We start from the raw sequence: 16,100 nt of genomic DNA on the forward strand, positions 1-16,100 counted from the left end.
ATGAATCGGCCATGATGGAATGATGGAGCAGCCTCGATGGGCCAGATGGCTTAATTCTGCTCCTATGTCTTGTGGCCTTAAGACAGGCTGAGAAAAGAAACAATTAGAATGCATAGATGTAGATGTTTGCACAGCATGAATTCTATCCAATTTGCTCAAACTATTTTTTAGAAAAAACATAATTTCCATTTATTAACCATTGTATAATTGTGTTTTCAATTAGGCCAATGGGTTCCTTCGTGCCAAAATAATTCATTGGCAGGACAAGTGCTTGGAAGCCACAAAGGTGCCAGACTTTTTGAATGAAGATGAAAGTAGCTTCCCACCATACTTCTCCAAAACTCCTCAACCTTCTCCAATCATAGGAAGATACACTGTGAGTACCTGGCTTTGACATAGTGAATTTGACTGCAGAATGAAATATTCTATGTTTTGCACTAAAGCTTAAAGCTTAATAGAGAAATGTTAGAATTTGTTACTAAAGTCATTTTAGTTCAGCACCTTGGAAAAATTACTATAAATATTTGGGAATGGTCAGCATACTTCTGTTGAAGGACAATCTTATTTAACCAGGAGACGCAAGGGAATGCAGATGCTGGAATCTGGAGCTACAATCTGCTGGAGAAACTCAGTGGCTTGAGCAGCGTCTGTTGGGGGGAAAGGATGTGTTGACATTCTGGATCAAAATGCTGCATCAAAATACTGGGGGGGGCGGAGAAGATGGCTGGTATGAGGAGGGGGAGATCTGTGACAGAGGTAATTGGTGGACTGACAGGGTGGAGAGGTGAAGAGAGTTTTGTAGGGAAGTTTAGATGCATGATAGATGGAAGTGGAGAGAGGACATAACCAGTAAAAAGAGGGAGAACGATACGCATTCAGATTCATTTATCACATGTACTTTGGAACATGCATGCATGGATACATACGTTCTACATTGAACTGCACTGGTTGCATTAACAACCAATAGAACTAAGGATGTGATGAGGCAGCCCACAAATGTAGCCACACATTATAGCACCAACACAGCCTGCCTGTGATGCTCAGAAGAACCATGCAAGCAACAACAACACAAAAACAACGGCAAGACGCTTTCCTATCTCCCAAGCAAGGGTTGGCAAACCAGGATGGTGGGATAGTTTTAGTAGGTATATGCGGCTGGAGGGGGGCCAGTAAACCCGTTCCAAAGAACTTAAGTTTGAATACTGCGTCAGTTTTAATAATATCCTTTGACCTGTCCGAAATTTTATTTTTGAGTCAATTGAGTTTAGATTTTCTTGGCTTCCTTTTCTTGAAATGTTTTTAAATCGCCTAGGTTAACAACATTAAAACTCCAAGAGCTGGAAGAAAGGAGTTAACTAGACTGATCTCTGAGCAGAGTGTAGTAACAGTTCATTGACTCTTGTCCATGTAAGTGAAAGTAACATACCTGGGAAGGCAGGGTTATTTAAATATTTATTCTTGTCTGGTATTTATGGCTTGTGTTTCCATACCGTTAGCAATTAGTAAAAATGCCACATCAGAGCCACTGTAACCTTTGTTATTGTAATACAGACTGACAAAAGAAGTATTAGTAATATCTAGGCTTTTCTCTCTACTGGCTATTACACCAGTGATGTTTAGGGCAGCGATCAAGTTCCTCCATCTCTGGTCTAAAGTAATATTCTTGTATTCTGAGATTGTGCCCTCTGTCCTAGACTCCCCCACTATAGGAAACATCCTCTTCATGTCCACTAGGCTTTCAATATTCAAAAGGTTTCAGTGGTATCAGCTTGTCATTTTTTCTAAACTCTAGAGAGTACAGACCCAGAGCCATCAAGCACTCCTCAAACATTAACCCTTTCATTCCTGTGACCATTCTCAACCTCTGGATAAGATATTGCTAGTATGTGTTAGTTTATTTTTAAAAAGAATTATTTTAATCTTTTTTGGGGATCTGGCATTGCTGACGAGACCATCACTTAGTACCTCCCTAACTGTCCTTGAAAAAGTGTTAGTGAACTGCTTCCTTAAACTACTGCAATGCTCATAATTAAAGTATTCCCATTATCCTCCTTGCCCTTGCCTGTCTTGGTGTTACACCATCTAGGACAAAAATTTCCTTGATCACTTCTCCATTTGTCGTCGTAATCATTCATTGCCCCACCACTACCACGTGGTGATTGCAGTGGTCTAGGAACCCATCATCTTCTAGACAGCACAGTAACACTGCAGATGGTGCTGCTGATTCAGCAAAGAGACCCGAGTTCAGTTCTAGCCTCTGCTGTCTGCGTAAAGGTTTGCACATTTTGTATACGACCACATAGATTTCCATTAGGTGCTCTGCTTTCCTTCACATCCTAATGATGTTCTGATTAATAAGTTAACTGGCTGCTGTAACTTGTCCTTAATGTAGGTGAATGTTTTATTTATTTTACTTTTTAAATTAGAGATACAGTGCGGAACAGGCCCTTCTGGATCACCAAGCCGCACCACCCTGCAGCCCACTGATTTAACCTTAACCTAATGATAGGACAATTTACGATGACTAATCTACTAATCAGTATGTCTTTGGACTATGGGAGGAAACCCACATGCACATGGGAAGAATGTATAAACTTTCTTACAAAAGAATGCTGGAATTGACCTCTGAACTCTGACGCCCCGAGCTGTAATAATGTTGTGTTAACTGCTACGATACCATAGCGCCGTAATGTTAAATGTTAGATTCAGTGGCTGGTATGTGTGAGAAAATAAGTTGGAGAAGTAACTCATCTTGGCAAAACGTAAGTGTCTTCTATCACAGTCCTGACTTGTGCTTGGTCTAAAGTCTTTCAGTTGTCAGAAGATGAGTTACTAGGCGTAGAGTACTCAGCTTCCTACCTCTTGTGGCTATGATATTTATATGGCTGGTTCTTTCGACCTTTGGGCCAAGAAGGGTCCCAGGATTTTGATAGTGTGATGGTATTATCGAGTTATAAGCCCGCAATTTATTTCTCCGCTTTCTTTCTGATGGTGCTAACAAACTGGAGTATAATTACCATAAATACAACTTCCTGGTACTGAGGCTGTGGCCTTTCTTCCTTCATTATCACAAATTATACTCTTCAACCAACAAGCAAAGTAAGTTTTATAATACAGCTAGTCCTGTTCTTATCCAGTATTCACACACACACACGCTTTCTAGGCTGTATATTAGAAAGAGGATAATAATTACCTTTACTCCTCCCTCAACCTGTACTAGTATGGATGATTAAAGCACCCTGACTGCATAAAACAGTATTTGCAAATAGAAGAAATAACATTTCACTTATGTAGTAAAGTGGAGTAAATTTAATACCTTATCCTTTTAATCACATAGAATTTTGTAAAAGTACAATTTATCGCACATACCTTAAGGAAAAATCAGTTGCTTGATTTCTAAATTAATGCTCTGTCTTGGATGTAGTTAATAGAAACGTTCTGAATATTGAGTGCCAAGCAATTCAAAGTAGAAAACTCCACCATGCAGAATTTGAAAGTGATCTTTCTAATTAAGAAATTTTTTTTTTGCTTTTTCAAAGAAACTCCTTTTACAAAAAAAAACTACAGAAGTACGTGGCTGATTAATAACCTTTTTCCAGTAATTAGGGCTGGTTATTGAGTTCAATAACTTGTCAAGCTGTATTGGGAAAATTTTTGAGCAAACACTTCTAGTTGATGTTAGAAATCACATTATGGTGCAGGATTTGTGAGAAAGAGACGTGGGAGTATAGGTGGAACAGGAGTTAGATCCTCAGGCAATTTGTGGCAATGTTTGTTTAAAATTAAATTTCTGTGAATCTTATTTCCTTGGAATTCTACAGTATTTTAAAACAAAATGGGAATTGGAACTGTTTGGGGCGGGGGGAGGGAAGTAGCAAGGACATTAGGATAATTTTTATGTACAAAAAATTAGTGTGCTTGTACATTTAACATTTAAACTAATCAGTTTCTTTGACTTTTAATTCTTGAATTTCTGCGGAACAAACTGTGCTAATTTTTCACTTTTAAACTTTGCAAAAGGCTTCCTTAACTTTAATCCAAATAAAACTGAGGCTAATCAAGCAGCATCTGACCTCAAAAAGAGGTATTACCTGGTTAATACTGAATTATCATGTACTGGTTTGTTTAATAATGCATTATTTTTCCAGTTATTAATGCAGTACAGATGGATCTAATGTTGAGGTTAGATTTCTCATTCTAATGAAGTACAAAGTACATGTTAAGATGTTTCCCATACTGATGTCCCGGAAAATATGACCAGGTTCCTGTCTTTTAACAAGAGGTATATCAGGGGTGGCAGGATGAAAGGCACTCCTTCCCTCTGCTAGCCTGCAGGTCACCCTTGGGCAAAGTGTAGCACCTGTTTAACACCTCTATCAGAGTCATGTGAAGCCATGGGAGCAGGTGGTAAATGGTTGTATGAGCAGCTGGTGCATATCACAAGTCCTGGATATTTGACCACTGACGCCAGGTAGACCATCTCTGAAGAGTATTGATAATGGCTGGGGTCACCCATCTTGTAAAGATACTTCTCAGAAGAAGGCAATGGCAAACCACTTCTGTAGGAAATATTTGCCATGAACAATCAGTCAAAGGCCATGATCGTCCACTTATATGACATGGTACATAATGATGATGATATCAGGCCCTTGTTCTTTAATACAACTGTACAGAGGGTGGGGGAGGTTTGGGGACCTGCAACCAAAATTTTTTTTTGATTAAGGTGTACCAAACCATTTAATGTGAACAAGCATCTTGTTTGTTTTCTCTAGATGCATGATCCTGTATTACAGAATAACTCAAAAATACCACCTGCTCCTCCTGTAAGATTTCAGAAAAGTCCTCTGCCGGATATGTTCAACAATCCAAATTCACAACGCATGGCCCCTATTGAGAGAAACACTGAAGTTACAGGTAAGGAGTGGAATTTAATAGTGTTTACTAAATATCAGTAAAATCCAAGCAAGCTTTGGGTTTACTCCTTCTTGCAGTAATTTAGTTTATCTAAGTGATGCGAGGAAGGTTATAGGTGAGTGTTGCAGAGGAAGAGAAGTGCTGGTGGGGGGGGAGATAAATTCCATGCATTTGTATTCAAACCTGTATATCAACCGCTATTTACAAGTGTCTAACTACCAGTGAGATATTTAGTGGTTTCAGAAGTGTTGATGGATCTTGAGGGATTGATTATGTGCTGCTTCAATGAGCATAATGGCTATTGAATTCTGCAATTTAAGTGTATTCCAACTGGTATAAAGTGAAATGAGATTGCCTCTTGAGGTTGATCATTTGCTTAACATCTGTTTTGTGATATTTTCAGAAAACCTAGCAGTTATGCATAAATGGAGATGCTAATTCCTTGCTTATATGGAGTAGTTTTTTAAAATTAAGCTGAATATTTAATTTGAAGGAAATCAGCTCTCAAACTTCTAGAGTGTAATTATATGTTGGAAAAAGTGTAAAGTAAAAACTTGCGCTGGAAATAAAGTTAATACTGCTTAATATGCCACCTTCAAACTGTTGAAATATCTGAAATGAACATAGAATGCTATGGTACAGTGCAGACTCTGGCTGTTGATGATTTGCTGATCTTTTAACCTTGAATCAATCTAACCCTTCCCTCCCACATAGCCCTCCATTTTACTACCATCCATGTGCCTATCTAAGAGTTTAAATGTCCCTAATGTAACTGCCTCTACCACTATCACCACGGCAGCAGGTTCCATGCACTCACCACTCTGTGTAATTTCTTTTTAAAGAAAGAAATTTGCATCTGACGTCCTCCCTCTTCCCCCCCCCCAATACTTTCCTTCAGTCCCCTTAAGATTGTGCCCCTTATATTAGCCATTTCTACTGTGGGAATAAGTCGCTGGCTGTCCACTCGATCTATGCCTCTTATCGTCTTGTACACCTCTATTGCGTCACCTCTTGACCTCCATTCCAAAGAGAACAGCCCCATCTCGCTCAAGCATTCCTCATAAAACATGTTCTGTAATTCAAGCAGCATCCTGGTAAATCTCCTCTGCACCCTCTAAAGCAGGGGTCCCCAACCTTTTGCACACTGTGGACCGGTTTAATATTGACGATGTTCTTGCGGACCGGCCGACGGAGGGGTGGGCGGGGAGGGAGGGTGTTTCAAGTTCAACAGTGTGTGACAGGGAATGAGGAAAGGTGCAGCTGACTCATATCACCAAATCATATCGTTTCCACGTTGGGGACCACTGCTCTAAAGCTTCCACATCCTTCCTATAATGAGGCAATAATAATCAGTGTAGTGTACTGATTGACATGCTAATTGAACATGGCACAGAATTCACTAGCCGCCTTTAACTTGTGATGTTCAGAGTTACAATGAATTGCATTGTTGATGAGCGTGAGTACTTGAACTTATTGTCATTGTGTTTGGATGCAGATAATATCAGTATTGAGAAAATCATGTTCATGTATTTGATTTAATTTTTCCATAGATGATGTCAGTCTATCAAGATCGATTTCTGTTGCAACTGGACTGAATATGGTTCAGAGGCCAAAGGTGAAAAGCATTTTCCCCCACACTGCAGGAAATAACAAGAATATGTTGAGCTTTGCAGAAGGAGATATACTGACACTTCTAATACCAGAAGAAAAGGATGGCTGGCTGTATGGAGAACATGACATGACTAAATTGTGAGTGTCCATGTCTTCAAAGTTACTACAATTTAAGTATTATATCGGTAATACCTTAAAACAAAGTATTCAACTATTGGACATTGATTCACTATGAATTGAGCTCATGGTGATATTTTACAGCCTGCCATCTCACTTTTTAACATGCAAAGACCATTTTTCAATTTTAATCCCATTCCCAATCTTAAAACTCTTAAATCCGAGGGAGTTTATGACCAATAAAAGTGTCCCATTCTCAAATCTCAAATTTCCTTGCGAGTATGTTGCACTTAAGGGGTATCTATCTACCATACTTGAGTGCCACCCAGTGGCTTGAATAAAGGAAATCAGAGTTCCAAGGATGGTCCAAGATAAAAGATGAGTTTTTGGGGGGGGGGGGAGATAGTCTAGAGATATCTTGGAGTCAGTGTTTCAAAACCTAATTCATCACGGAAGAGGTGCATATGAGAGTCTGATAGCTTAGAGTCCTCAATCCTGAACTACATTGGAGAGTCTGTAAAAGATCTGCCACAAAGGTAGCAGCGAAGCAGGAGGTTCACCTGCTTGTCCTCCTTTCCTACCCGTCAACACAATCCCAACAGAAACTATAAAGTCAGTGCTGCTCTTCAATATCCACTCCCTGGAAGGCTAGCTAGATTGCCTTTGTGGCTAACCCAGTCTGCGATGAGGAACTGCTGTATGCTCGATCTTGCTGAAATGTGGCTCCAGAACAACATCCCATGCTCCATCAGTTTTCAGGCCATACCATTCAAAGTGGTGCTAATATTATTTTGTGATTGCATGTGATATGTGACTGTGTGTACTGTGTTTTGTACCTTAGTTCTTGGGAAGCAATTTACTTTAGCTGTATACATGTATATGGTTGAATGACAATTAAACTTGAACTTGAGGTGGGTTGGAAATCCTGCAGATGCAAGTTGTGTCAGAATTGCTTCTTGGTCTTAAATTTTAGTTCTACTGCAACTAATTTAAAGCAAAAATCAACATGGGATAAAATAAGGGATTATGTTGTGTAATCTTGCTGGAAGCTTAGCTTTCCATGTAATGGTCAGTTTCATAGCAACTCTCATAATAACTAGGTCAATAAATAAAGATTTACATTTATAATGGGTACAAGTTATCTTTCGCTGATTACAATCAAACTTTAGATAGTGGCCTTTGTAATGTAGGAGACAAGGTGGTCAATTTGCGCACAGATCTGTCAAGCTTCCACAAACAGCAATGTAATAGTGACCAGTTAGATTACCTGTTTTCTTGAAGTTAATTAGTCTGAATGATTAATGCATTTTAGAACAATTGAGCCTTAAATATAAAGCTATGGAAATGAATTCATAGCTGCCTATTAGTACAAAAGGAATTGTTTTAATTAAAACTAGCACAGTGATATTATAATGCGAATCTACTTGGAAACTTTATTGAATTCAGTCTTGACCATTTGTACACCCCTCTAAGAGCAAACTGTGTTAATTTTCAAGTTCCCCTGCTAGTTTGGTGTGTAAGGTATCCTAGTTAGAGTTACAATTTTCTAATTTGATTTGTTAATAAAAAAGATGAATTATCCCTAGTAAATGTACATTTTTTTAAGTGTTTACAGTTTAGTACATTGAGCCTTCAGTTTCCTGTCACTTTACGCGATACTCTGACCTATCTTTCGTTTCATACTTTGGACTTTGTATGCTTCAACCACATCCCCTGTTTAGAACTCAACATTTGAACTCAACAATGACATAAACAAGTAATTCTAATGTCTGAAATAATCTGTTCTGATGAAGCGTTATGTTAAGTCAGTCACGTGAAGTTACTGTTTTTGTCTCTGCAGGCACTGCTTGACCTGTGTTCAAGCAGATTCTATGAATTCAGATTCCAGCAATTGCAGTGCTTGTGTCTCTCTTTCAGCACAAATTTTTAAAAATATTTCTCCTTTATCTTCATTCAGTCCCTTTTATGCATCTCTGGATTGGTCAAGTTAACAATTGTTCAACATCTTCTCTCAGTTGGCATCACAAGCCTTTGCATCATTCAGTTTTTTTTTGGTCTACATACTATTGCAAATTTCCTTTATTTTCCCTTCACTCCCTTCTCGTTCTCTACAACTTTAAGCATGTTTGCTTTGTATATTTTCCGGCTTCAGTTGATAGGTCGTTGATTTGAAATGTTAACCATTTCTTTCTCAATAGATGTTGTTGAAGCATCTGAGTATTTCTGGCAATTTTCTATTTTTAATTTCAGGATTGCAGTGCCTGGAGCTTTTTCAAAAAAACCGTTATTAAAGATACACTAGCTTTATAGTTAACAAAGCACACAGTTTAACCACCTGTTTACAAATTTTGTTATTTAATGTTGAAGAGCAGATGATTTGCATCAATAAGGTTAAGAGTCTGCAGGCTGTAAAGTAAAATTGAATTTTTCGACATACGTTGTCATTAGGAAATATTCCTGTAACTTTTTCCCTACAGGATTTAAACCATTACAGCTTTTAGTGTAGGAGCTTAGCAACAGGCTCTAACAGTTACTCTTTAGATCAGTCGTCCCCAACCTCCACTGGATTTAAGTGAGATTCATGTTTCAGTTATATACCTACAATATTTATTTTAAATTCTGCACCTTTAAATATGTGATATCTATACTGATTGCATCATTATAGAATAGCATTACTATATAGCCTAGTTAATTCCTTTTTGCTTGGATGACTTGGATGGTATTTGCCAAGTATAATAAAAAAGAATTGGGTTTTTTAAATTATTTATTCTGGGAGTTGATTTGTTGATTTTTTTTATTGTATATCCATAAATTGGCTTGAAAAGCTAGTGATGGGTTGATTCCTCGAATCATTGCATTCCTTTGAAGTCAGTCCATCTGTGCCGTAAGAGAAAAACATTACCTAATATAAATAATAAATTAGTTTCCTAAATGAACTAGAGCTGAATATTTAGCACACAATATCTTCCATGATTCAAATCAGATACCTCTGGCACAGGTCACTTGAATAAAGGACTGATATTTTAAAACATTTTTGCTGATTGGATTTAAGACTTCATTGATTTAAAATGCAATTCCTATTGTATGTGCTAAAATAATTATACAATATAAAGATTTTGTGTTTTCTGCAAATACTGTTTAAAAATAATCCTTTAAGCTATCTGAATGATTTTGCAAATTTTTGAATGTAAAAAGAATTGCTGCCGGGCTCTTGTAATGGATACTGAATGTAATGTTAATATTGTTCATGTTCCTGGATGGCATTCCACCATGCTGAATGTTAAACTAATCCTTAAATTACAAATGACATGCCTATTCAAGCATGCTCCTTTGCACCTCATGTTATTTGAACTCTGATTTGAAATTCACTATCATCTTTTTGTCCCCTGTTGCACTTACATTTGTAGAAATCCAGGGAGTTGTGCTTATGCTCTGAGAATCGCCATGTAATTAATGATTGCTTGTTGCACCACCAAAGGTGACATTGTGATCAAAACACTGGGAATAATTTTAAAGACTCTGTCAGTCTGTCAATGTTCAATTCAACTTTAGTACCACATTCAGTTTTTACAAGAGCAGTCTAAATTGCTCTCTAGAGGTGGAACTGCCATTCAGTGATGCTAAGGGACTCTAAATTGAGCATAGTTTAAGTGGATACAGCTCAGGAAATTGGACAGTTGAAAGAAGATTATAGCGCTTAAGCATAAAGTTTGTGGGTTGGGGAGGGAAAATGAATAATTTATTTTCCTCCCTTGTGTTCCTTGGTGAGGAATTTCACAAAATCACAAGACAAAGGAGCAGAAGTACGCCATTCAGCCCATCGAATCTGCTCGGCCACTCCACCATGAGCTAAACTCAGACATCTCACCTCTCCTGGAAGATCCGGGAGTCTCCCGCATGTCGATAGTGGCTCCCTGACGCCTGGAAATTATGTACAATATCCCGGAAATAGATTTTTTTGAGAGGGAGAGGGAGAGCGAGCATCCTGATTGGTCTGTCTTCGTGCTAAGAGTGGTCCCCAACCACCGGACCGTGAGGAAACAATATGATTTGGCGATATGTAATGATATGAGTCATTTGCACCTTTCCTCATTCCCTGTCACACACTGTTGAACTTGAACGCACGCAAGATCATTATGCGTGCGTCATTCATGTCAGCGCGGGAAGAAGATCAACTCCTCGAGCTTGTAAATGACGGCAGGCTGAAAAGTTTGTTTGACATAACATCTCTGCCGGCATTCTGGATCAAAGTCAAGGCTAAATATCCTGAGATAGCCACAAAAGCACTGAAAATGTTGCTTCCATTTCCAACATCATATCGCTGCGAAGCGGAGTTTTCTGCAATGAGTGCAACGAAAACTAAATTGCGGAATAGACTTGGACATAAGGAACCCCCTTCGAGTATCACTGTCTCCCCTCACCCCTCAATGGGACCGTCTTGTTGCAGGAAAACAAGCCCAGGGCTCGCACTGATTCAGTGATATTGATGTGTTGCAATGATTTAATATGTTCATATGGGGAAAATACGCGCTGTGTGTTTAATATCCAAACGTTACTTAAAATGGTATGATGCTATTGACTTATCACCTATATTCCGGTTGTGATTAACACCCCCCGCCCCCCCTCCCCTATCCCGGTCAGCCGGTCTGCAAGAATATTATCAATATTAAACCGGTCTGCGGTGCAAAAAATGTTGGGGACCCCTGCTAAGTAGACCTATCAGTTTTCTCTGTGGGCGGGCTTTACAGTCGACCTCAAAAATTATGACAGAGTTGCTCCCTGCATTGTTTGCAGCAGTGACTTTTCTATTGCCCATGGTGGGTTAAAATGTAAAAGACATATTGCAGTGAGTTTAACAGGTGTCATTACAGCATAGCTAACGTTATTTAAACTAGCTGGCTAGCTGCTAAGGAGCTACGCTATTGATGTCCTACGTGATAAGGCCAAACTCCCTGTAGACTTGCTTAAAGTTGTAATAGAATAAACATGATAATATAATATAATATAAGCACATATTTTAATGTCACATTTGCTGCATATACCCAACTTGGTTTACAGATTAGACAAAATCACTAAACAAAGTATTACATACACCCTTGGAGGTCGATGGGTGGGGTGGGGGGGGGAATATGGTGTTGCGGGGGGGGGGGTGCTAACCTCCCTGAAATGGCGGTGATACCTCCCTGAAATGAGTTTTTGCAGGATGGGATGTCTGTAAACTATTCTCCCATCTTGTTCCAATTTCCAGCTTTTTCCCCATATCCCTTGATATCCTGACTAATTAGATGCCCATCAATCTCCTCCTTAAACACCCTCAATGATCAGGCCTCCACAGATGCATGTGGCAATGAATTCCATAAATCCACAACCCTCTGGCTAAAAAAATGTCCCCTCATTTATGTTTTAAATGGATACCCTCTAATTCTAAGACCGTGGCCTCTTGTCCTGGACTCAGCCACCAAGGGAAACAGCCTTTCCACATCTACTCTGTCCAACCCTTTCAACATTTGAAATGTTTCTATGAGATCCCCTTACATTCTTCTATGCTGTAATGAATACAGTCCAAGAGCCAACAAACGCTCCTCATATGTTAGCCCCTGCATTCCAGGAAACATCCTCGTAAATCTTCTCTGAACTCTCTCCAACATCAGAACATCCCTTCTAAGATAGGGGGCCCAAAACTGCACACAGTATTCCAAATGAGGTCTCACCAGTGCCCCATAGAGCCTCTTCAACACCTCCTTACTCTTGTACACTCTTCCTCTTGAAATGAATGCCAACATAACATTCGCTTTCCTTACTGCTGATCCAACCTGGTGGTTGGATTTAACCTGTCTTCCTGCCTGACAACGTCATCAGGCTTATCTGCTGAGGGTGATATCCACAGTCTTTAGTCTGGCAAGCACTCAAATTCCCACATTTCCAGATTTGCTGCAATCCCAATCCCCACCCCCACCCCTCCCTCGCTGCCTCCCCAGTTTATATCAAACTTTAAACTACAAAGTAATATAAAATGAAATGCAAGTATTTACAATGGTGCTAGAAAGTTTGTGAACCCTGTAGAATTTTCTCTGTTTCTGCATAAATATGACCTAAAATGTGATCAATTCTTCATGTAAGTCCTAAAACTAGATAAAGAGAACTTAAATAATGCAAAAAAAGTTGTGCTTTTATTTATTGAGAAAAATGATCCAATAGGGCATGTATTTGTTGGAAAACGTATGTGAACCTCTGGATTAATACCTTCTACAAAAGCAAATTGGAGTTGGGTGTTCCAATCGATGAGATGAGATTGGAGGTATGGGTTGTCGAGATACCCTGCTGTATAAAAAGACACACATGGTCAGGTTAATGATAGAGCCTGCTCTTCTCAAGAAAGATATGTTTATGTGCACCATGCCTCGATCTAAACAACTTTCAGAGGACTTTAGAAGAAGAATTGTAGAGATGCGTGAATCTGGGAAAGGCTACAAAAGCATTTCTGAAGACCTGAGTATTCATCAGTCCACAGTAAGAGAAAGTGTCTACAAATGGAGGAAACTCAGTACTGTTGCTACTCTCCCTAGGAGTGGCCATCCTGCAAAGATAGCGCAAGAGCACAATGTGCAATGCTGAAGAAGGTGGGGGGGGGGGGAACAAGGATAACAGCAAAAGACCTGCAGAAATTTCTTGAACTTGCTAAAGTCTCTGTCATGTGTTTACTATAAGAAAAACACTGAATAAGAGTGGTGTTCATGGAAGGACATGACAAAGGAAACCGCTGCTCTCCAAATTAAAAAAAAACATTGCTGCACATCTTAAGTTTGCAAAAAACCACCTGGATGTTCTACAATGCTTCTTGGATAATGTTCTGTGGACAGATAAGACAGAATTTGAACTTTTTGTCAGAAGTGCACATTGCTGTGTCTGGAGGAAAAAGGGCACTGCACACCAACACCAAAACCTCATCCTAACTGTGAAGTATGGAGGAAGGAGCTTCATGGTTTGGGACTGCTTTGCTGCCTCAGCGCCTTGCAATCGTTGAGGGAAAAATGAATTCAAGATTTACAGGAGAATGTCAGGGTAACAGTCTGTCACCAGAAGCTTAATAGAAGTTGGATAATGCAACAAGGCAATGATCTGAAAGACCAGAGTAAATCAGCAACAGAATGGTTTAAAAAGAACATTCGTGTTTTGGAATGGCTGAGTTAAAGTCCTGACCTTAATCCTATAGAAATGTTACGGAAGGACCTGAAATAAATAGTTCATGTGAGGAAGCCCACCAACATACCAGAGTCAAAGCAGTTTTGTAACCAGAAATGGTCTAAAGTTCCTCCAAGCTGATGTGCAGGACTGATCAACAGTTACCGGAACCATTTGGTTGAAGTTACTGCTGTATGGGGGGGCGGGGAGGGGAGGGGTGGTCACACCAGTACTGAAAGTAAAGGTTCAGGTATATTTTCGCAATGTAGTTTTTTTTTATTTTTCACAATAAATAAATAAATGAACAAGTGTAATGTTTTTGTTATATTTTTAATTGGGTTTTCTTTATCTAGTTTTAAGACTGATCACATTTTAGGTCATATTTATGTAGAAATAGAAAAAATTCTACAGGGTTCTAGCGCCTCTGTATGGATTGAATCTGGAGAGAGCACTTGGATTATTCTGTGTTTGCATTTTTTAATTTTTGTTTGGGTCAGTTATGAAAGTCAGATTGGCTTGTTATATTTGGATGATGTTGAAGGGTCTTCATTGACATTAGAACATACTGAATCTAAAGTGTAAAATTTCTGGAACTGCTTCCATCCATAAATGTAATTTTGTCATGCATAGTCTATCTGAAAGGACACTCGATGCAATTCAGCTATCCCAATGCACAGGAAGGTGTGTGTGTGGCCTTCGTCGGTCGTGGTCGACCATGGGTACTGCGCCTTTGGTAGTCACTGGTTTGTTGGGCCGTGTTGACTGTGGCTGTTGAGGCCAATCCTGGAACGGTAGGCTTTGCCACAGTTGCTGCATTTGTAGGGTATCATGGAATTGTCGGCTGTGCTCTCTGTTTAGCTCTCCACTCCTCAAACTGACTCAGGATCACTCTTTCGCCTTGCTCTGGGTGTTGCTGAAGAGTACCTCGCCATTTGTTGCAGTCATCTGCTGTATCCTCCCAGCACTCTGTGTTGATTTTTAAGGCTTTCATGTCGCACTTGCAGAGGTCCTTGAAGTGAAGCTGGGGTCTACCAATGTTCCTCTTGCCTGTTGCTTGTTCTCCGCAGAGGATGTCCTTTGGCAGTCTACCATCCTTCATACGACGGACGTGGCCCAGCCAGCGCAGTCTGCGTTGTCTTAAAAGCATGAACATTGTGGGAAGTCCAGTGCGGGAGAGGACCTCAGAGTTTGGGACTTTGTCTCTCCAGGTGATGCAGAGGATGTGGCGAAGGCCGTGCAGGTGAAAACTCCTGTTTGGAGTGGATGGTCCAAGTCCCACTACGATACAGCATGAATTGTACATGGCAGTCTTGGTCTTTGTAGTGAGTTTCGGATTCTCCCAGACCCGCGAGGAGAGTCAAGCAAGGATTGCCGTTGCTTTGCTGATACGCCTGTTGATTTCAGCATCAAGGGAGAGAGTGTCACTAATGGTCGACCCCAAGTATGTGAACTCGTGGACCACTTCTAGATCGTAATTGTCAATGGTAATGACTGGTGTCTCCACTACGTTCTGGACAAGGACATTTGTTATCTTTAGGCTGATGGTAAGCCCGAAGTCCTCGCTTGTCTTAGAGAAGTGGTCCATGAGAGTTTGTAGCTGCTGTTTGGTGTGCGAGGTTATAGCAGCATCATCGGCAAAGAGCATGTCACGTATTGAGATCTTTTGCACCTTTGTTCTTGTTCTCAGGTGCGCAGGGGAGGTACCCCTGTAGTTGTTGCAGTCCCTCCTATCACCCTTGTTCTTGTACAAAGTGATGATTTTGGAGTCGCGCATATCCTATGGTACGGCTCCTTCCTTCCAGCACTGACGAAGGACCTGGAGTAAAGGTTGGAGGAGTGAGCTCTCGCAGTGTTTGATCAGGTCTGGAGGAATCCGATCACTGCCAGGAGCTTTCCCTGGGGCCAGACTGTCAATTGCCTTGCTGAGGTCCTCGATGGTTGGTTTGGAATCGAGTTCATCCATGACTGGTAGACAATTGATGGCATCAACGGCTGAGCTAACAACAACATTTTCCCTCGAGTAGAGCTCAGAGTAGTGTTCTACCCAGCTTTCCATCTGCTTGCTTTCATCGGTGGTTATTTCACTACTGGATGACTTCAGGGGTGCTGTCTTGCTCTGTGATGGGCCAAGGGCCTTCTTGATACCATCATACATAGACCTGATGTTGCCTGTCACAGCTGCTGTCTGAATGTCCTCACTGAGCTGGAGCCAGTACTCATTTGCGCATTGCCTTACAGTCTGTTGCACTTTGCTTCTAGCAGCTCGAAGTGCCTGG

At 40.2% G+C, this 16,100-nt stretch overlaps 1 protein-coding gene across 3 annotated transcripts in view; it reads left to right on the top strand.

The window, feature by feature from the left end:
- Positions 1-16,100, top strand: part of LOC134352135 (brain-specific angiogenesis inhibitor 1-associated protein 2-like protein 1) — a 143,060-nt gene that overhangs the window by 61,022 nt on the left and 65,938 nt on the right. For all 3 annotated transcript variants that reach the window (XM_063059364.1, XM_063059363.1, XM_063059365.1), the window contains 3 exons: positions 224-376; positions 4,773-4,914; positions 6,465-6,663. In XM_063059364.1, coding sequence (XP_062915434.1) covers positions 224-376; positions 4,773-4,914; positions 6,465-6,663 — 494 coding nt within the window. The remainder of the gene's footprint in view (positions 1-223; positions 377-4,772; positions 4,915-6,464; positions 6,664-16,100) is intronic.

The sequence above is a fragment of the Mobula hypostoma genome, chromosome 9, assembly GCF_963921235.1.
Source record: "Mobula hypostoma chromosome 9, sMobHyp1.1, whole genome shotgun sequence".
Classification (NCBI taxonomy): Eukaryota; Metazoa; Chordata; class Chondrichthyes; order Myliobatiformes; family Myliobatidae; genus Mobula; species Mobula hypostoma.